Source organism: Chiloscyllium plagiosum, chromosome 27, assembly GCF_004010195.1.
Source record: "Chiloscyllium plagiosum isolate BGI_BamShark_2017 chromosome 27, ASM401019v2, whole genome shotgun sequence".
Classification (NCBI taxonomy): Eukaryota; Metazoa; Chordata; class Chondrichthyes; order Orectolobiformes; family Hemiscylliidae; genus Chiloscyllium; species Chiloscyllium plagiosum.
In genome coordinates this window covers 17,677,446-17,700,711 of record NC_057736.1, presented here as the reverse complement: position 1 = coordinate 17,700,711, position 23,266 = coordinate 17,677,446, and the positions used below count along the sequence as shown (strand labels likewise).

Below are 23,266 nucleotides of genomic sequence, written 5' to 3'. Positions count from 1 at the left end.
GGGAACCTTGTCGAATGCCTTACTGAAGTCCATATAGATCACATCTACTGCTCTGCCCTCATCAATCCTTTTTGTTACTTCTTCAAAAAACTCAATCAAGTTTGTAAGACATGATTTCCCACGCACAAAGCCATGTTGACTATCCCTAACCAGTCCTTGCTTTTCCAAATACATGTACATCCTGTCCCTCAGGATTCCCTCCAACAACTTGCCCACCACCGAGGTCAGGCTCACTGGTCTATAGTTCCCTGGCTGGTCTTTACTGCCCTTTTTAAATAGTGGCACCACGTTTGCTAACCTCCAGTCTTCCAGCACCTCACCTGTGAATATCGATGATACAATTATCTCAGCAAGAGGCCCAGCAATCACTTCTCCAGCTTCCCACAGAGTTCTCGGGTATACCTGATCAGGTCCTTGGGAATCTATCCACCTTTAACCGTTTCAAGACATCCAGCACTTCCTCCTCTGTAATCTGGACATTTTGCAAGATGTCACCATCTATTTCCCTACAGTCTATATCTTCCATATCCTTTTCCACAGTAAATACTGATGCAAAATATTCATTTAGTATCTCCTCCATTATCTGTGGCTCCACACAAAGGCCGCCTTGCTGATCTTTGAGGGGCCCTATTCTCTCCCTAGTCCCTTTTGTCCTTCATATATTTGTAAAAACCCTTTGGATTCTCTTTAATTCTATTTGCCAAAGCTATCTCATGTCCCCGCTTTGCCCATCTGATTTCCCTTTTAAGTATACTCCTACTTCCTTTATACTCTTCTAAGGATTCACTCGATCTATCCTGTCTATACCTGACATATGCTTCCTTCTTTTTCTTAACCAAACCAAACATGGAACAAACCCTGTCTGTTTGGAACAAACCCTGTCTGTTTGGGACAAACCCTGTATGTTACATTGGGCTGATGAACCCTTTGTCTATCTGCTTCCCCCTTCATTAGCCCATTTATCCAGTGAGAACTGCCCTCCCATATCACTGCCACCTGCTGCTGGAGGTCCCATTGCACACTTCCCTGCTTGAAATGCATCGTCTCGACAACTACATAGCACACAGTGACTGTCAAGCAATTGCATGATTAGTAGATTCAGTTCTGGCATGATGGCTAGAAAGTTCAAGCCCACGTTGGTGGCTCTTTCTCTTCTTGCATCGTTGATCATGGCAAATGGTAAAAATTGGGATGATATCTAGCATTTGCTCCAGTCTCCTATCTATGTTGGTACATTCCAAGGGCTCTGGGCTTTGTGGAAGATCACCAACATTGGGATCTAGGTCAATCAATGCTCCAGACATCAGCAGCACATGCAGCTTCAGTTTCTGCCTCCTGACGATTTCTCTTTAAGCCATTTTCTGACATGGGAATAATATGCATCATTGTCCGGCTCCACCCCTCTTGAACATCACGCACTGACACTTCAGGTTTTGCAAAATCCCTGACTGAGCTTCTTGCTTCCTCATCATCCACCAGACTCCTGGCCTTCAGCAAATCCTCTCCCTCTCTGAGCTATTACCTGAGGCTGCCTCCTAGCTATCGGTTCAACAACTTGGCTGACTGAGTCCAGATGACTCTGTAGGTTTCAGGGTCCCACACATCCTGTATCTTCCTCTGATCCCTGATATCCCAATTTTGGAAAAATGCCCTGATGTCAATTGGAAGATCAGCTCTTGTGATCAGTCAATGTCTTTCTTCTCAGTGGTTCTCTCTCAGTCCTCTAGGACACCATCTTGAACATCTGGTTTAACCTCGTATGATGCTCAGGCATCTCTTATCAGAAGGCATAGGGAGCCCATGGGGATGGTGAGCCAAAGGGGATAGGCCATAGGAAGCACTGTGTCTCATCAAAAGGACAGAGTGTGTGGAAAATAGACCATGAATGAGTGTGAGGTGCTATCAGAATAATCCAGGCCACTTCTATTTATTCTCAAGGCCCTGACATAGATGTTCATGCAGAGTGCAGGTACACTGTTCATTACTCTCTGGGTGTTACAAGTCAGAGCAGATGTTGGCAATGCCATAGAGCTTGCAAAGTGCCTGTAGGACTTTGTTCTCAAAGTTACACTTCTAATCACTGTGACTCTGACTTGAAGCATTAAAATAGACAAATGAAACATTCAGATTAAAGTTGAGGCCCTTTGACCTTGGATGAGAATGGCCTGCATTAACTTGGTGAAAAAAGTCTAAGTACAAGAACATGCTCAGTCCAGTTTCTACTGGGGTCAAGGACCATAAAATCCATTGCAAATACCCCTAGAGGTCCCTTGGTGAACAGAGATCCCATGCTGGTTCAAAGTCACTTCCCTGCTTTGGCCACATACATCTCAGTCATCCTGGGCCAGTAAGACCTCTCTCTGGTCAGATAGTTGTCTTTTCCATCACTTTGTGTCTTGCCTGACCATGAAGTGCTGCCAAAACTTGATACTTGAGCTTGTTAGGAAGGATGAGTTGCTTTTCTCTCTCTCTCTCCTTGTCAATGCACCAGCCAATAACAGATTCTATCTTCTTCCAGCATCTCAACAGTTACTGTTTGGACTCCTTCATCAGCTGGCAGTGCATTGGTGGGTGTTAGACTTTCCAGTAAAGGTGCAGTCTGCTGCTGCACATGTAAATCAGTTGAAGATTACTGAGGTTCTTATGTTTTCCCTGGGGTGAGGGAGTTCAGAACTAGAGGACATAGGTTTAGGGTGAGGGGGGAAAATTTTTCATGCAAGAGACATGAAAACGGGCAACTTTGTCATGCAGAGGGTGGTGCATGTATGGAATGAGCTGCCAGAGGAAGTGGTGGAGGTTGGTACAATTACAACATTTAAAAGGCATCTGGGTAGGTATATGAATAGGAAGGGTTTAGAGGGATATGGGCCAAGTGCTGGCAAATGGGACTAGATTAGGTTAGACTATCTGGTTGGCATGGACAAGTTGGACTGAGGGTCTGTTTCTGTGCTGTACATCTCCATGACTCCAAGGTAGATAGGAAAGGTGACTATCTGGTTGAGACCTCACTCACAGGTGTATTGGTGACATTCTGCTGAATCTTATTCCAAATACCATAGGAAATGGCGATCAGAATGCTGTCTTTGATATGAGGCGTTAGCAAGGGCAAGGCATCAGCCACAACTCCCTGCATCCAGGTAAGGGTTTGTCCTCTCCCTGGTCAGTCATCTGATTAAAGATACCACAATTTTTATTAATTTTGCCTGACCGGTATCAGATCTGGAATTGAAACTGTGGGAGTTCAATGGGCTATTGTGTCTCTGTTGGTCCCTGTTTGGTGGGCAATTGAAAGTAGCTGAATTCCTATTCGAAACTGGGTATCATTATCTAAATAGCTGTGCTGAAATGCCACCATATCCTTTTGCTTTGAAAACGTATGTTTCCCCTTTCCCAAACCCTACCCTTCTATTTTCGTTTTACAACCCTCTCTACTGTCCTGGTTATTCAACGCACCAGTTCAGATTACTCCTGCCAATACCTGTGACTCCAATGATCCTGGAGCAGCTTTGACTTCTCTCATGATCATTACCAGTTTCAACTCCTCCACCGTCCACTCTATCTTGGCCAGGCGCCTTTCACCCCCTTCCACCAAGATTTCATGCCTGTGTAATGGAATCGTGTTGACTATGTCAGAAATGTAACAGAAAATTTAAACACATGGGAAAACCAAAGATCATGAAGCAGAGATTCTTTATTCCATTTGTATTGGGTCATTATAAACATGAAGGGAAATTAAGGATAAACTAAGAATTATTTATAATACCCACAGGGAACAAAACCTGTGGGTTATATTGGATTTAGGAATCCTTTGCTGAAAATGTGTTGCTGGAAAAGCGCAGCAAGTCAGGCAGCATCCAAGGAGCAGGAGAATCGACATTTCGGACACGAGCCCTTCTTCAGGAATTGTCTCTGGGCAGAGGAGATGACCTGGGGTATGCAGTGAGAGAGGGACTCACTGAAATCCTTGTAGAGGGAGGAAGAGAGCTTCTTCAAGGAAGGCATCCTTGTAATAGGATTTGCAGTAGGTTAAAATCAACTAGGAGAAAGTGAGAACTGCAGATGCTAGAGATCAGAGCCAAAAATGTGTTGCTGGAAAAGCGCAGCAGGTCAGGCAGCATCCAAGGAGCAGGAGAATCGACGTTTCAGGCATGAGCCCTTCTTCAGGAATGCTCCTTTAGGAATCCTTTATCTGTCTTCTCTCCCTTCATCAGCCTTTCTTCGACCAAAGACATTTTCTTTCCCTATCCAGAATCCATTCAACTACCCTCCCCACAGTCACCATTGGCTGCTGGAAGTCCCATCACAACAATTTTAAATGTCTCTATTAATTCTATCCTTATTTCTCTCTGCTCTAAGGACATCTGACGTAAATTCAGTCATTTACAAAACTGTAAAATAATTCTGCTAAATACTGGACTTTGTGTTCAGCACTGATTGTGTTTACATTGTGCCTTTGATATTGTAAAAACATCACCATCACGGAAGTATTGAGATAACCTTTGACACGTCACAGAGATATTGGGACAGCTGACCAATGTTATTCCATTAAATATATTTTAAGGAGCAGCTAAATAGAGTGCTGTCAAAGATGTTGAGTGAATTGCTGCAATACATCTGGTACTGCCCCATCAATGATAAAGGGAATGAACAGTGAAGTTGTGAACGTGGTGGATGAGATGCTAATCAAGTGAATTGCTTTGTCCAAGATAATGTCAAGATTCTGGAGTGTTGTTGGAATTGAACTCATTCAAGAAAGCAGAGAGTACTCCATTACAGCACAGCCTTGCAGCACACCAGGTGTAAATGCAGTTTAGCAAGCAAAACCAATGATCAATGAATGGAAATTGGTAGGAATTTTCATGAGCTTAAATTTACAAAGAGTGGAAAGTGGAAGGACAGTGAGCAGAGTAGTGAATCCGAACAGTTCAGCTGAAGGACAAGGACTGCTGCTTATTCACCCATTCCTTTTAAGCTCATTACTAGAACTTTCCACTGGTGAACAGAACAATTTACAGTTCCAGGGGAATGGCTTGAGGTTTCCATTACAGTACAGGAAATGAGCTTATCTCCGGTTCTTGATTAGTAAGGGTTACAGCAAGAAGGCAAGTTGAGAAATGCAGAATGGGGTTGAGAAACATATCAGCCATGATTGAAAGCTGGAACAGACTCCATCGGATGAAAAGCCTAACTTTGCTCCTGTATCTTATGGTCTGCAGCTGAAACAGGATTTGTTTTAACTTACATTTGTGTAAAATATTGGCAATGGGATTCTGAATATAACAATGAATGGGCTGTACGTTTAATAGAAATGAAAACAGTTACTCACAGCTCAGAGTCCTTTCATGGTTACAGCTGTTTGTGTCAGTGTCATTTACTGGCCACTCCATCACACAATCTAATGTAAAAAATGGATTTTAAAACATACACTGCACATTGTCACCTGTGCCAGAATTTTAAAGTCCAGCAACTGTGGAAACAAGCGTCAACTTGCTCTTACGCTCAAATTTCTGATCACGGCATTCTGCAGTGGCCCAGGAAAACCCAGCACAAGCTGAAAGAATAGCATTTCATTTTCCATTTAAATACTTTACAGCCTTCAGGACTCAACGTTGAGCTTGATAACTTCAAACGTGGCTCAGTGATTAACACTATTGTTTCACAGTGCCAGGGATCCAGGTTTGATTCCACCTTTGGATGACTGTCTGTGTGAAGCTTGCACATTTTCCCCATGTCTGGGGGGGTTTCCTCTGTGTTCTCTGGTTTCCTCTCACAGTTCAGAGATGTGCTGATTAGGCACATTGGCTATGATAAATTGCCTTGTAGATAGATTAGCCATGGGAAATGCAGGGTTACAGAGATAGGTCTGGGTGGGATGATCTTTGGAGGGTTGGTGTGGACTCGATGAGCTGAATGGCCTGTTTCCACACAGTAAGGATTCTATGATTCTAAACCATGAACTCTGTCCTCAATTTTGACTGTCATGGAATAGTTGTAAAAAGGGACCAAAAACATTGACTTAAAAAGATATTGACTTAAAGCATTGACAGAGACAGGGTAGATAGAGATGAGCTTTTTCCCAAGGTGAAGGATGCAATAAAGAGAGGTCACGCTTTCATAGCGAGAGGTGAAAAGTTTCAGGGGATATACATGGCAAGTACTTTACGCAGAGGGTGGTAGGTGCCTGGAAGCGTTGCCAGCAGAGGTAGTGGAGGCAGGCATGGTAGATTCATTTCAGATGTGTCTGGACAGATGCATGAGTAGGTGGAGAGCAGAGGGATACAGATGCTTAGGAATTGGACAACAAGTTTAGAGAGTACATTTGGATCGGCTCAGGCTTGGAGGGCCGAAGGTCTTGTTCCTGGGCTGTAAATTTTCTTTGTAAAAAAGGTCACAGGTGTTACCTGACCCACAGAGGTTGGTGACGTTTCACAAAACTGACATGGATTAAATAAAAGATAAAAACCGAAAGATCTGTGATGTGTAAATCAGAAACAAAAACAGAAGTTGCTGGAAAAGCTCAGGTCTGTCAGCATCTGTGAAGAGAAATTAGAGTTTATATTTCAGGTCTGGTGACCCAGTTGAGTTAACTCGGATTGTTCTCCACAGGTGCTGCCAGACCTGCTGAGCTTTTCCAGCAATTTCAGTTTTAAACAAAAGATAGATAACCTGAAATAAAATTAACGTTTTTGCCCGAGGCAAGAAAAAGCCCTTATCTCCTATTTCGACTTGCACCATGATGAGAATTTTGACATGCGAAAGATGGAACCTCACCCGCAATAATATAACCCTGAAAGCAAAAACTTGAGCAGACAGAGAATATGCATCCAGCTGTAACTTCAAGGGACTTCTTTGATTGAGCAAGGGAATTGAAACTAAGATGCAGTCCTCAAAACACTTCACGAAGAAAAACACCTGCCTAGCTGTAACAGCATATATATAGTGTTTTTCTGATTGGTATGCTGTGACAAGTGGCATGTCCCAAGTTTCAGTGCTGAGGCTTCAGCTTTTTGCAATATATATTAATGAGGGGAATCAAAGGCATGGAAGCTGAACTTGCAGATAAAACAAAGTACAAATGGTGAAGAAGGCATAACAAAGTTGAAGACTGATATAAATACGTTGAATGAGTGGGTAGATGTCCAGTAGGTGGAACAATGTAGGAAAACATGAAGTTGTTCACTTCAGCAGGAAGAATTAAGGAAGTGTTACTTAAATGGAGAATGTTTGCAGAATTCTGAAGCACAGAGAGATCTACATGTTCTATTTCATGCATCAAAACGTTATATGCAGATACAGCAAGTAATTAGGAAGGCTAATGGAATGCTATCCTTTATTACAAAAGGAATTGACTAGTGAAGTGAGGTCATGCTTCAGTTCACAGGATATTGAGGAGATCACATTTTGAATACTGAACGCAGGTCTGGTCTGCTTGTTCAAGGATGTAAATGCATTGGAGGTGTTTCAGAAGAGGCTTTCTAGGTTGGTACCAGGCTGTTCTTTCACTGGAGTTTAGAAGAGCAAAGGGTGAAGTGTATAAGTTCATGAAGGGTGTTAATAAGGTGGACATTAAAAAGAACATTTCCTCTTGTAAGGGGAGTCTAGAACTAGTAAGCATTATTTTAAACTTCAGAGCCATCCTTTTATTATAGAGATGAAGATTTGTTTTCTTCCCCAAAAGGTTTGTGTAATTTTGGAACTCTGTTCCTCAAAGCAGAGGTGGTAGTGTTATTGGTTTTTTCATTGTTTAATAAAGGTGGTGATCAATAAATTCTAAACAGGCAAAGGAAGCTGAAACTTTAAAAGTCAGTGCAGACTTTGCTACTGTTGATATTCCAAGAAGCAAAAATCAACCAATCACTATTTCAGGTTTTAAAAAAAGTTTACACTTCAAGGACACCATAAAACTATAACACTTTCTTTTCTACTGGACTATAACCCCTTTTAACTTTGTACCTATTTACGAAAGGGTCATGTGACTACACAAGAGCCACACGTTCGATGTTGCATCTTATTTAATTTTCTCTCAGGATCAGCATTGAATAAGGTCACTCTTTCTCAAGAAACCCCTGCTGCCTTATTCCTGACAGTAAAATAATAACTAGAAAAGGTACAGCTACGTGTTAAAAAGAAATTAAATGTTTATTACAACCAACTCATGAAGTTGAAAAGATAGTGGTGTCAGCCCTCCTCACCTGGTCAGAACATATTCAACCAAAGTTCCATCCTTGCTGTCATACATATTTATCTCATTATTCTTCCAATGTCATTCTCCCTCATCTGTGTTCATCAGAACTGGTGCAGCACATCAGAATGATGCAGAATGCTGGCTCAGTCCATTTTGGCTGACAGCCATTAGCAGCACCAGCAGCTGGGGAAAGGGATATACAAGTTTACACCATTTCACAGGATCTGGTTACTGTTGAAGATGGAGGCTTTGAAGATGGCCTATCCCCTCAGGGCCAATTCTCAACTGCTCTCCATGACAACCTGTATTCACAGCCTCCGCTCTTTTAAAGATCAATTGTTGGAGAAAGTTTCTCGAGATTTGCCAACTACTCATAAACCCTGCCTTTAGCAAAGCTAGGTCAGAATCAACAGAAAATAAAAGGCTTTTGTGTGGCTTTCCTTTTTAAAAAAAATGCATTTTGAATAGGGACCGGGTTAAATCCAAATATGCAGGTCAATTCTTGCCAATCTGCTACAGCCCTACTAAGAATTACACAGTACCTGCAATACGGATTCTAACAGATAGCTGACCAGGTATTCACTTTGGTAATGCGGTCTAAATAGGTCCTTACATCCATTAAAAGCGCAACTGATGTTAATGTTGAGCATTTCATTAGGTTAGCAGCTGCTCAGCCCCATCATCACTAGCCTGGTGATCATTGGGTCAGAAAATTACAGGAATAAGTTCATCTTTTCCCCCAAAATATTTCAGTGACAAACAAGTATTTTACAGAGGGGATGATTCACTGACTTGCAATAGAACTTTACAAAATACCTATGGCCAGAAAAATGGGCTTAAATAAACTTTTATTTTAGGGTAAGTACGAGTGGAGAGGCTGAAAAATGTTTACGTCATCAATGTACTCTCCATTTGTTCCCTTGCCACTCCTGAAAGTGACTATTAGAGAAAGAGCCAAAGCCCACAATTCACTTTACTTTCCAACAAAGGAATAGGGCATCAACAAAATGATGCATTAAGGAATGAGGAACAAGAGGCAGCATCTCTACTTAAGTCAGCACTTAGCTCACGGAAGACAGCACCAAATGGATTAATTTCTCTTGGAACATTCACAGATACTCAACACCGTTCATATCCAATTAAGAACGGGTCCATTTGCAATAGACTTCATTCACCAACTGGAGGTCTCCTATGTTCATTCATGTGTGCTCTGACCAAAGGCAGGTCTGTAGCCCATTATCTGATGTTGCTTCATCATGGAGATGTTTCCTTGGCATTTTTTCTCAAGAATGTCTTGGCATTGCTTTCCACCCTTAGTGGTGAGATGAGCAGGAAGGTCATATATCTACTTCAGCTGGAATGGGAATCAAATCTACACTTCTGAACCACAAATTAACTAGCTTTCACTATTTGTGCAATAAGCAGCATAATTTATTTGGTACGTGTGACAATTTCTTACTGCAATACTGTTAGATCTTAAACCTGCACCCTGATCATCCAAGGCTTAGTAAGTAATACTTTTTCCTCAAATCAAGAGACCATGGGATCAAATCCTACTCCAAATGTATGCTAATACTCTCAATTCTGGATTCATGGTATGTTGAAATGAAGAGATCATTTCATTGTTAAACTGAGACCTTTCCTACTGTCTCAGGAGGGCATAATCAATCCATTTCATTATTTCAAAGTAGAGAAGGGAGTTTTCTCCAGTATCTTGGCCAATACTGTATGTTTCAACCAACGTCCCTAATTGTTATCATCTAATTTGTTTGTGCTTTATCCAAGTTAGATACACGTTTGCTAATTTATCAGAGCAACAACAGTTCATTAAAAGAATTTCAAATTGGATACAGAGGGACATCATGCGATCATGACAGACTCTACACAAATGCAAGTATATTTAATCTTTTGTCCTAAGGTGCCTCAAATAGTAAAGCATTGCAAACAAACAACACAATTTGTCGAAGATATCTGGCATTAAATGGTAGAAAACAGCACTTAGCAAACTGTACACCGACTTTTGAAAGATTTTCTAATCGTGTAGAAAATCTAATGGAGTTTATCAGGAAATCTCCTTTCTACCTCTACTGACATTACACCAACTGAGCTTGCAATGATATCAAATGTAGTGGACAATGTCACTGAAAAAATCTCCAAGTCAGCTAATCAGGAGTTGAATGGGACGCACTGGTATGGAATTGAAACATCCAAATGGTTGAGAAGCAGAAAAGGAGCTGCACTGATTCTGGCAGGGATGCTTTGCCAATGTTATTTCATTTCTACCATTAAAAAGGTACCATTGGGAGGTGACCACTAATTATCACTCACGGATCAGCATGACACGACAATGTGCAAACTTCTTGACCAATCTGAAATGTTCGCTTTGGTACACATTAAAGCATTTCATCAGTCAATCAGCCAAATTATTCAGTTTGAGTATAACTCTGGATAGTTGGAAATATTGAATATGACCTAAAGAAAGCACGGAAATTAATAAAATGCTGGAGAAACACAGCAGGTCTCACAGGGTCGGTAGAGAGAAAACAAGAATGAATGTTTCAGATTTCAATGACCCTTCTTCCTGAAGAACAAGTTTTGAAGATGGATCACAGGATTCAAAAAGTTGACTCTGCTTTCTCCCTATGGATGCTGCCAGACCTGCAGAGTTTCTCCAGAACTATTTTAGATTTCCAGCATCCGGAGTTGAGTAAAGTTGGACAAGTTAAGTGAACAGGCCAAGGAATTGTTGCTCGGTTAAATAATTAAATTCAGACCCACTTTTGATATTCAGGCATAGTTAGGCACGCCATATTGAATAACACAAGGCCAAAAGTCACTCGTTGTCTGAACTTGACACAGCAACACTTGTTGAACAAATCAATTATAACAGAACATGTGGTTTGAACCAGCACTGAGTTCACATCTGAAGCTGAATGTTCAGCAACAGAGCTTCACTAACATGACAATTTTGTTTATGTAATAGCAACTTTGGAACATGTTATTTTGTCTCACTGCAAAACAAATTGAGGTCAAGTTCAAGCCAAGAATAAAAATCCCCATTCCACCACCCAACGGATAGAGCCACCCTTCCCTCTTCTCCCTTCAACCACACACAAAGTTGAAAATGTCCTAAATGTTGAAGATAATAAATCGGGAAGTGACAATCTTCATTTCTCCTTGTGGCTCAGTTTGATTTTAATGAGGTGCCTCATGTAAAGCATTGTGGCAATGCTGAAGGAGATAAGGAGTACAAAACTGGTGATCACAGACCATGTGGAATCTCTGTGCCAAATCTGATAGAAGTGCTGTCTGTTTTTATAATCCAAATGGACAGCTTCCAGTTGGGCCAGGGTACACAGGACAATGAACACGTGGAAAATCTGATGCCCCTGCAGGAAAATGTCACACTTCCCCGGGAACCACTTCTCTGGGTGAGGGCAAGAGAAGAAATGAGCACTAATGAGGAAGAAGATGATCTGGCCTGAATGGTACCAAATGGTGTCATCGGTGCAACCAGAGGAATAGCAATTATTTATTCGGTGCACTATAGGGCTAATGTCTAATATGTAGGCCAGCCCTGCTGGCACTACTTGGTAGAGTTTGCGTGTCCAAGGGCACAGCACCTTAGCATTGGATTTTGAGTAGCAGCATCCCACACAGGACAGCCAAGCCAAAATGGTAGCCATTGGGAGGTAGAAAGGCTTAATAATGTGGTACCACTCCTCTTCAACAGAGTAGTAGTAATGGACCAATGCACTACCATATTGATAGATGGCCACGCCAACATAGTCCAAGAAGAAGAAGGAATAGTGGGCAAATTCAGAGGTTGAGTGAAAGAGATGGGCCAAGGAACTGAAAGTCAAGTATGTGAAGGCAGAGAGGAGAAGGATCAATAGTGGCAGCGCATGGGGATCAGACAAAAACTCCTCTGTCTCGGACAGCTTCTGTAATTTGAGGAGGACGACCAGCGCAGCAATAAGGTGGGTCCAAACATTGACAGATTCATTGTGCCGCTGGAACAAGGTGAAGAAGTAGTAGCGCCAACTCTGTTTTACAGGCCTGTAGCCAGAGTAGATATACTGCTCCCGAAATATCTGTGGCACTTCAGAATCCTTCACGGGGCACGGCATACTAGGGATGGACTGCTCCACCATGCTGGGGATCTGACGGATCTGCTGGATGTTGATGAAGAGTCTGCCAATCTGATCCATCACCACTGTTGCCATTGTCACACTGGGGACTGTTGCAAGATCTAGACTTTTAAACACAAAACAAAAAAAAAACAAGTTAATAGGATCATGAAGGAATAATGTGAGCATAACCCAATCAAAAACAACGGGTGCTAACTCTAAGGCTGAACACAAACTTCATTTCAGGGGAACATGCAGTACCATATGGGGCCTCAGGACATCCCAGGGTACATTCACATCCATATGCACATTGCTGAAGTACCTTAACTGTGGTATCATAGGAAATTTCTGCACAGCAAAATCCCACAAACAAATTAAGAGGAAATTTAGAAGCAACATCTTTACACAGAGCAACAGTGTTAAACTCACAAAACAAGACAGTTGAGGAAAATAACGTAGACACATTTAAAGTATCAGCTAAATAAAGCACATGAAGAAAGGTAAGGTTACATGGAGTGTAGGACAAGAAAAAGCAAGTGCGAGTGATGGATTCACATCAGTGTGGACTGGTTAAACCATATGCCTGTTCCTACCCTGCATGTCATAAATGATTCTGTTTGAATTTGTTGACAGCATTAGATCAGAAAATGGATCAATTGTATTATGTCATCAAGTATATAACAGCTTATCTCCATCAGGGGTCCTTTGAAAAACATTACCAATCAAAGTAGTCTGGAGCTTTTTTGTCAGTTTTTGTCTGCTGAGGGCAGGGTATGGTACCGCTCAAACTACCTCCTGCTGTGACTACATTCCAAGGCTCGAAATTGCAATGTTGACTGGCAGAAGGGTGGAGTGGGGTGCAGGCAGAAAAGGAAGCAAAAGAAATGTTAACCATACAAGATTTTTTTGTTTTAAGTGCTCACTTTTTTTGCAGCAAGCATCAGGCCTCTCAGATTGCTCAGTTAGTCTGCACCAACCATTTAAAAATGAGAGGATTCACTGGGACACCATTGTTGCCTTGGAGCTCTCAATCTCAAAATCCTGTCTTGTGACCCATCCCCCACAAGGCATGCTACCTAGTTTAGCAGTTTGAGTGAAAACCAAAAGTGAGTTTAAATATTAGGATCCAACAGTGGGCTACAGATGGCCCGAAACCATCAAGCAGCTTTCAAGTAGAGAGTTTCGAAGCACACTGTCCCAAATCTAACGTGTTACCATTCCCTCCATCCTGTGCCACTATGAAGGGAGGTAAAGGTGGGCAAAGTGCTCAGCTCCAGAAGTTCATTTTCTTCATGTCTTTGACATTATCGCTGGGATGGTTAATGGACCCTCATCATCAAGACCCCTTTAACAATTAATCAGTTACATTAACATAACTAGCACCCTTTTGTTCATTTTATGTCATTGCCTGCTTAGACAGGCTCCATGACACCAGACAAGCACTGGTTGATGCTGCTGATCAAGTTGCAGCAGAGCCAAATCTCAGATACATCTCCAGGAATGAATCAGCACAATTTGCTGGTGATAATTCATCTCTCTTGCATCAGCCAGTTAATTAACCCTTCCAAACCAGTATCCCAATTGGTATTCACTGTTAAACTCAAACAAAATAAACATTTTTTTTGTGACTGTGTCATTATATTGAAAATGTTTATGCAGTTTTACAGAAGGATTTAAGAAAGCAAGATCTTAGTACTTATTATGCAGAAAACCTCTTGGTTTAATGATTCTACATCAAACAGATTTGCAAACAAACCTAGATCCAAATCCAACTGGGAATAGGTGATAAGAAAGAAGTCTGAGAGCTTTGCAATCTCATCCCAACCCAAAAGATCTGATGATATTGGAAATGAAAAAATATCACTGCATATAGAACCAATCGTCATTAGGTAGGTCTGAGACAGTATTAGTGGAACACCTAAAGAGTTCTGCAGTTTTACTTGCCCGGAGTATACTTGATGGAAAAGTGTAGAAGAATTTTTCCTCACTAAATTGACATGAGCCAAAGTGCTTCATAATCCATTAAGTTGCATGTACTTATTCTGATAAACATGTACACTGCAACTACGAATCATCATAGAAAATCAGGACATCAGAACTCTCTTCCTCGTATTTTAAAGTTAAAATCACACAACACCATGTTGGATGGACGCTCCTTCATCAACCACCTTTTGAAGGAGCAGTGCAATGAAAGCTAGTGCTTCCAAATAAACCTGTTGGACTATAACCTGGTGTTGTGTGATTTCCAATTTCACCACGATGGTGCACACAGGAAGCTTTACTGACACAGACACATTGTACTAGAGCTGGCAATGAAACCAACTTCAAACCTGTTGAAATAGAGTTACAAGGATGACAACCAGACAGTTCCCGACTATAATTTGCATTTATAATACTTCAAGTAAGTGGTTCACAGGAGTGTTACCAATAAAAATTTAACACAAATCACTAACAAGCATTGGGACAGGTAATCATAATCTTAAATTTTTATAGTTTAATGAGCATCTTTAAACAAAAGTGCAGATGTTTCGGGAAGGAATTCCAATACTTATTGCCCAACTTACTGAAGGCACAACTGCCAGTGTGTAGCAAGTTCAAAAATTACAACACCAGGTTATAGTCCAACTGGTTTATTTGGAAGCACCAGCTTTCGAGAAGGAGCAGTGCACTGAAAGCTAATACTTCCAAATTAATCTGTTGGACCATAATCTGGTGTTGTGTGATTTTTAATTTTGTCCACCCAGTCCAACACCAGCTCCTCCACATAATGTGCAGCATTTAATTCCAGGGATGTGGAGAATCTTAGCTCTATGGTTGGTGGTAAGGCTGGAGGAGGTTACAGAGGCAAGGTGGGGCGAGCAATCATGAAGGAATTTATAAACAAACATTAGAATCTTAAAAATCAAGGTGTTGCCAGGGCTGAAATCAAATACAGGGGGAATGGACAGTTACAAAATGGGTAGCAGAGTTTTGAATGAGTCTTAAATATTTTCAGAGTGCAAGGTAGGAAGCCAGCCAAGGGATCACTGAAATACACCCATTTAGATCACAAACATTCACACATGAAATAAACAGGCAGGTTAAGATCAAGTGGTCCATTAAGCTGACCCCACACTCAATGTCCAGAGCATCGTGACTAGATACCTCAAGTTTCAGCAGCGTAAAAAGTAGAAGTTAACATTTCGACATAGATTAGATTAGATTGCTTACAGTATGGAAACAGGCCCTTCGGCCCAACAAGTCCACACCGCCCCGCCGAAGCGCAACCCACCCAGACCCATTCCCCTACATTTACCCCTTACCTAACACTACGGGCAATTTAGCATGGCCAATTGAACTGACCTGCACATCTTTTGGACTGTGGGAGGAAACCGGAGCACCCAGAGGAAACCCACGCAGACACGGGGAGAACGTGCAAACTCCACACAGTCAGTCGCCTGAGGCGGGAATTGAACCCGGGTCTCTGGCGCTGTGAGGCAGCAGTGCTAACCACTGTGCCACCGTGCCGTACTCCTGTCTTACCAGAGATGTCATCTCCTGAACGAACTATTCAACTCAGGCCCTATCTGCCTGCTTCTGTGGGTGCTAAAGGCTCTATTTCAAAAGGGCAGGGGAATTATGCTTTGTGTCCTTGCCAATATTTATCAACATTATAAATACAGGACATCTGTTCATTACCAGATAGCTTTTTGTGGGAGTTGGCTGAGTGTAGGTTGGCTTCCACATTTTCAAACTCAAAGTGACCACACTTCAAAAGAAATTCATTGTTTGTAAAGTGCTTTGGGAAGTCCAGAGGTCAAAGGCATGGACAACAATTCTTTTTAAAAAAAGAAAGGGAGAGGCAAGGAACAGAAATAACATGGGCCAAATTAAAAAGCAGTACTGTGAAAAGTTCTTGACACCCTTAGATGACAAACCAATAAACGGAGAACAGGGTTGAACACTTCAAAACAATTTTCACAGAATTTGCAGAAGTGATCACATTTAGCATTTTGAAAAAAAAACACTGGGGCAAGGCAGACACCCTCATTGAATCCCTTGATGAATTAGCTGAAATCCTGAACAATGAGGCAGCCACTGAGTGAGGGAAGATAAACAACTATGAAGCAGCACAATTGAAACTGGTTCACCATAACACAAACTATGTTGTCTAGCTAACACCAAGTGTTACAGTTAACCTGAGAATGCACCTTTTTAAAAAAAAAGGTTTTTTGTGATTTACACATGAAAGAAGTGAAACTATAATGGTATTTGAATTGTTGAGAAATGAATGTTTCTAATTAGGAGACAGAACAGCTGATTCTTGAAACACTCAAAGCCTACCCGACACCAACATCCAATAACACACCTCAATGATCTCAGGTTGACATGGTACTGGCTCCAGTCCAAGTCACCTGTTGCCAATTGGATAGTACCACGCCCGAGTTGGATAGTAAGGGTTCATATCCCTACGTCGGAGTCTAAAAAAAGTGTGGCACTGGAAAAGCACAGCAGGTCAGGCAGCATCTGGGGATCAGGAGGGTTGATGTTACAGGCATAAGCCCTTCACCAGAAAAAACTGTAGCACGTGATCTAGACTGACACTCCTTCAATAACACATAATCTAAGATACTGTCTTTTGGTTGAGATGTTAAATCGGTTTGTTTTTTCACATGAATAGTTGAGAAAAAGCAAGGAAATTCTCCCCCAGAGTTTCAGTCTATATTTATTCCTCAACCAATATCTAAAAGGGCCATCTTTATGATGCCGTTTTTGACAGCAAATTTGCTCTTACCTTTCCTACATTTCATGAGTGGCTAAATTTCAAAAGTACTTTAATCGTCTGTGAGACACTTTGGGATGTACCAAGACCATGAAAGACATGCAGAGATGCAAGTGTTTTGCTTAACTTTAGCCTGTTGATATTGTTGCTCTTGCTCTTCAACTCATCAGGACAAACACAAGAATGCCAAATTTCAAACGATTTTATCAATTTATACAATAGGAGAAGAGGAATGCCTACTGGATGGCAAGTTGACTCTGATTGACAAAGGTGTTGCCAGTGACAAAGCAAAGAGGAACTATAGGTTCACCAAGCTACTGGTTTAGCAGATAGTAAATACCAACTTAGAATTTGTAGCATTCTATTCATCTGACATGAACACCACACAAAGTTTAATGAAGTAAAAAACTGGAGTTTGGTATCATGGGAGGAACTGCAAGGAGTGACGTGAACTAGGAACTGTTGGTACAGAGAATGGTAGACTCCTGTACTTTGAATTAACTGCAGAAAACTATGTGCCCTTAGTTAATTGTCAGTAAACAAATTTATTCCTCTCCATACAACAACAGGCAAATTACCAAATATATTACAATCCATATGATGGCATGTCTGACTTGAGCCCATTACAATGTCTGTGCATTCTCATTGTCTGCAGAGACTATACATTCAAAAACATGTTTTCTCCAAAAGTTACAATTCCCAAAGAAAAGACTAAAAGGGAATAATTTTGTGCGTGCCACTTTCTCTTCAGGCCCTGCTCAAGTCTTCTGCTGAAAATATTCTAATATTGAAATTTGGTTCCACAATTCACTTTACGCACCCATATCAGGACCATGGCAAAATCCTATTCAATGAACTCAGAAGGGCTAATCGACTACTCAGACAGAATCTGTCTTCATCCAACTTGCAAGGGTAAAGGAGGTTGGGAGATATTTTGTGGGGTTTGCAGCTGATCCTGGTGGATCAAGGCAAATTGTAAATCAGGTGCAGAACAGAATTGCGCCTCCATCTCATTAGTATGATGCGGCACATGAGCTCGGAGTACATAAACAGCCCAAATCAATAACCAAGCTTTGAACCTTCGTCTCCCAAAACCACCCCTTGAAAAATGCAATGCCCCAATACACTATTTCAGTGAGGAGTGACATGAAGAAAGCACAATGGAGGAGATACACAAGGGAGAGTTACTACACTACCAGGAGGATGTGGTGGCTTTGGAGAAGCTACAGAAAAGGCTTACCAGAACATTGTCTGGTTTGAGGGGTATTGACTGTGACGAGAGATTAGATAAACTTGGTTTGTTTTCACTTGAACATTGGTGGCTAAAAGGTGACCTAATTGCAAAAATTATGAGGGGGGATGGAATAGAATGGATAGTTGGAGTCTTTTTCTCAGTCTAAAAAAATGTAAATTATTAGGGCACATAGGTTTAAGGTAAAAGGGGGAAGTTTAGAGAAGACACGACAGGCAAGTCTTTGTTTTAAAAGCACAGTGGGTGGTAGGTGTCTAGAATTTGCTGACAAAGGAAGCGTTGGAGGCGAATACAGGAGCAATGTTTAAGTGGCATCTTGACAGATATACAAATAGACAGGGAATTGGGGACATGGACCATATAGAGCCAAAAGGTTTTTAGTTTAGATAGGTGCCATGTATTGGCACAGGCTTGGTGGGCCATAGGGACCTGTTCCTGTGCTGGACTGTTCTTTATTCTTTTACAGCGGATGGGTCTGGTGTGTGACAGGAGAAAGATGGCAGCAGAGAAGGACCAGGAGCAGGGCAGAGAAAACTCTGTTTTTCCTCTCCAAATTTAACCCAACAAGTAATACTGAGAATTAATTAGCTAGTCAGAGCATGAAAGAAAGATTTTTCATATTTTTGGACAAAATGACCTGGGCTATTAGCATATTTATAAAGTCAGAGGTGTACAGCATGGAAACCTTCAGTCCAACTCGTTCACTATGACCAGATATCCTAAATTCATCTAGTCCCATTGGCCATCATTTGACCCATATCCCTCTAAACCCTTCCTATTCATATACCCATCCAGATACCTTTTAGATGTTATAATTGTACAAACCTCCACCACTTTCTCTAGCAGCTCATTCTATACACATGCCACCCTCTGCATGAAAAAGTTACCCTTTAGGTCCCTTTTATATCTTTCCCCTGTCAACATAAACCTCTGCCCTCTAGTTCTGAATTCACCCACCCAAGGGAAAAGACCTTGTCTATTTACTCTATCCGTGCCTCTCATGATTTTATAAACCTCTCTAAAGGTCTCCAATGCCAGGACACAGTGACGCAAAAGAAGTGACAAGCAATTCAAAAGATACCAGATTCAAAGAAAGAGTTCATACCAGGGAACAATGAAAGGAGGACACAGGATCTATCAAGATAAATATTTAATCTTTATCAACAAGGTCACAAATCTGTGGTTTATTGTATATTAGTGCTTTGTCTACAAATTAACATGTAAACAATGGTACTTTACTAAAAATTACATAATACATCAGCCTTGTGTATGTTAAAATGAAACCCAAATAACCTATGTCTGTCTTTTTCACCCCGACCTCATTTTCAAGGCTTACACTTCAAGTCTTACCACAAGCCATTTGGCATTTAGTAAGGAATTACAGTTTGGTAACTGATGAACGTAACTCCCACGGCCCATAGTCCTGGCCTAGAAATCTAACAATTCTGGCTAAGTGGTGGAGATGCTCCATTGAATCACAAGTCATTATATACTAAACTGAAATCTTGTTTTTAAAGCATACTAAACATCACACGTTTGCATCTGTTGCATCCCTTGCCAACTCTCACACTTATAGAATTGTACAGCTCAGGAGGTAACCATTCAGCTCAAATTTTGACTGGCACATTGGAAAAATAAACTATCTAGCCCCACTTCCCTGCTGTTTCCCCATATTCTTACATTTTTTTCCCTCCCTCAAACAATCTATCCAATTTCCTATTGAAGCCAACTTCTAAATCTGTGTTCATGAACTTGTTAGGCAGTGCATCCCAAATCCTAGCCATTCAAAATGTTTTCCCTAACATTACCTCTGGTTCTTTTCTCACTTACCATAACTCTGCCCATTGGTTACCAAACTTCTGCCACTGGAAATAGTTTATTATTTACTATTCTTTCAATCAGAGGCTGTGCCTTTAGATCTTGAATTCCCTCCTTAAAGCTTTCCACTCCTTCTAAAAGATGCTCTAAAATTGTCAGCTGAACTCCTTGACTCCATCCTCCTGAAAACTTTGGCAAAATATTTCCATTGCTAACATCAGTTTGAAGTTTTACTTTATTAACAAACTGATGTTGAACTAGTTGGAGTTACCTGCTTCACCTAATCACTGCCACTTAATACATAATGTCTCTGCCCATCCACACAATTGTTTTGCGATGAAAAATAAACTCTCAAATGTTTAAAAAATTCAAGACTAAGGCAGAACTACAATTGTTGAACACATTTCATTTAGTGCTAATAAAAATAGGAATAAAGCCATATTTTCACAAGAGAAATATAATACTTGGGTCAACAAGATAAGTGTGTTAGATCAGGAAAGACATAGGAGGAACATAAAGTGGAGAGAATAAAGTTGTGGTATCTTACTGCTGAGGCTCATGGTCACATGCCTCAGCTTGCAGAAGATTTTCAGCAACTTGTGACACATGAAAACACTGACCATCATGCAATGCAGAACATTCTGAATTAAGGTGGTGATGCAAATCTGGAAGCACAGAATCATTCACTCTGCACGTTAGTTTTCTAACTCCAACCTTTCATTTGCTCTCAAATAAAATAACTGAAAAACTGTATGCCTAGGTTTGATTTTCTTCTATTCTTTCATGGGACTGAGGCAATGGAGGCGAGGCTGGCACTCATTATTTTGAGCTGAAGTGCTTGCAGGCTATTTCAGAAAACAGTTAAGACTCAACACAAATTATTCCGGATCTGGAATCACACGTTGACCAAACTAGTGAAAGAAATCTGCAACGGTGGAATTTGAACTGCTTTACCCAAAATATTAGCCTGGGCCCTGGATTACTAGTCCAATGATATTACCACTTTATTAATTAATCAAAAACACAAAATATCAAGTGTACAAAATTGCTGTTAATAATTTTAGGTGTTAGTTAATGTCAAACACCAGTGGAGAGGACTTTGAAGTACAGCGGGAAGTGAATAGCAGGGAGCACTGTAATGTGTAATCTCTCAGGCAAATTTCTTAAAATTAAAATAAATTTAAAACATTCCCCTCTCTCTTGATTCTTCACACTTCTGCTTCAATGAGGGTGCTGCATTGTTAGCCTGAAAGTACCTCATGAGTTCTTTAAGGACTGATCAAAAATGAATACAAGATGACATGTGTTTTCATATAAAGCAAATTTATTAGCTTGATCTACTTTAGATATATGCAAACTAATGAGTGAATTTATTAGACACATTGGGAGTCTGATGAAGGGCCTTTGCCCGAAACGTCGATTTTACTGCTCCTTGGATGCTGCCTGAACTGTTGTGCTTTTCCAGCACCACTCTAATCTAGAATGTGGTTTCCAGCATCTGCAGTCCTTGTTTTTACCATATTGGGAGTCTGCCTGGCAGAGTTTCCTGGGGAACAGCTGGCATTAGGAGCTCTCAGATTCCACCACACCAGTTCATGAACCCCAGTCCAATAGTGAAGGTCCATGACCCCACTGTCACAAGTCTGGTTTGATGGGGAAAGTCCAAAGTGTGGGATAAAGTCCCTGATCTTTGCACTATCCTGATTATGTGATGAATTACCATTTCACCCTATGTTTGTACTACTTTTCCAACCCTCAAAAAAAAAAAGAGGTGAAAAACAAGTTCAGGTGGCCCATGCAAACATACATGTAAATAGTTCCCACCAATCCTCCAGGTCAGGCCGTTTCCACCCACCCACACCCATTCAAAATAGGCTGTTTTTGCATCAACCATGTTTTACATGAACTATAATAAAAAGTCCCGTATTCAATTTGCTCCCTTCCTCAAAGAATTAACTCCCACAAGAAGCTGAAGATGAGCTAATATGATATTCAACTGTAAATTATTTTAGGATCAAAATGTGTGGCACTGAAAAAGCACAGCAGGTCAGGCAGCATCCAAGGAGCAGCACAGTCAATATTTCAGGCATAAGCTCTTCATCAGGAAAGGGAAGGAGCTGAGAGTTAAATAGGAGGGGCTGGGGCTGGGGGGAGGTAGCTAGGAAGGCAATAGGTAAATGCGGGTGGGGGGTGATGGTAATAGGTTGGAGTGGAGGGTGGACCGGATAAGTGGGAAGGAAGATGAACAGGTAGTTTGGAGGGTTGGATCTGGATAAGGTGGGGAGAGGGGAGATGAGGCAATGATTATTTTTGCAGCAAATTATTTTACGAGGATGTGATGAGCACTCAAATAAGTCTCTTACGTTTTCCACCTTAAGATAGTGGCCTGAGCTATCTGATGGAAATGAAAGGAATCTTGGCCAATTCTGTTTCTCTGCCGACTCAAAATGCAGCGGTCATCTAGAGTGTCAGAGCCCATTTTCTTCAGTGGTTGTCAAATACAGAAAGCGAACAACCCTGTTAAATATGATGCAGTAGAGATGAGGGATACCAGTTATGTGGAGGGATAGACAAACTATGTTGTTCACAGACCCAATGGGTCTAAGGGAGTGCAGGAGGGGGGCATTGGATTTAATAGTTCAAAATGATAATAGAAATAAGTAAGGAGTAAAAGTATTGGCAGATCAGTAATAGAAGGGGAAAATAAGGATTTAAATCAGGATCTGGAATGTGCTACTTGAAAAGACAATGTAATAACTTATAACTAGAAAAATATTTGAAAAGGGAAAAGTATTCATCACTATAGAGGGGGAGGGAGGGGAAATCAGGGGAGTTTACTATTTCCTATTTCAAACAACCAGCATGGGGACACAGGGAGAATGTACAAACTCCACACAGACAGACACCTGTCAGAGTCATCGAGATGTACAGCATGAAAACAGACACTTCGGTCCAACCCGTCCATGCCGACCAGATATCCAAACCTAATTTAGTCCTAACTGCCAGCACCCAGCCCATATTTCTCCAAACCCTTCCTATTCATATACCCATCCAAATGCCTCTTAAATGTTGCAATTGTACCAGCCTCCACCACATCCTCTGGCAGCTCATTCCATACA

The 23,266-nt window shown here is 41.2% G+C and overlaps 1 protein-coding gene across 3 annotated transcripts in view; it reads right to left on the bottom strand.

The window, feature by feature from the left end:
* Nucleotides 1–8,114: 8,114 nt before the first annotated feature.
* Nucleotides 8,115–23,266, bottom strand: part of paqr7b (progestin and adipoQ receptor family member VII, b) — a 17,930-nt gene continuing 2,778 nt past the window's right edge. For 2 of the 3 annotated variants that reach the window (XM_043717552.1, XM_043717551.1), the window contains exon 3: nt 8,115–12,442. In XM_043717552.1, coding sequence (XP_043573487.1) covers nt 11,353–12,411 — 1,059 coding nt within the window. In that variant the 5' untranslated portion in view covers nt 12,412–12,442 and the 3' untranslated portion in view covers nt 8,115–11,352. The remainder of the gene's footprint in view (nt 12,443–23,266) is intronic. The other variant, XM_043717553.1, reaches the window with a different exon arrangement.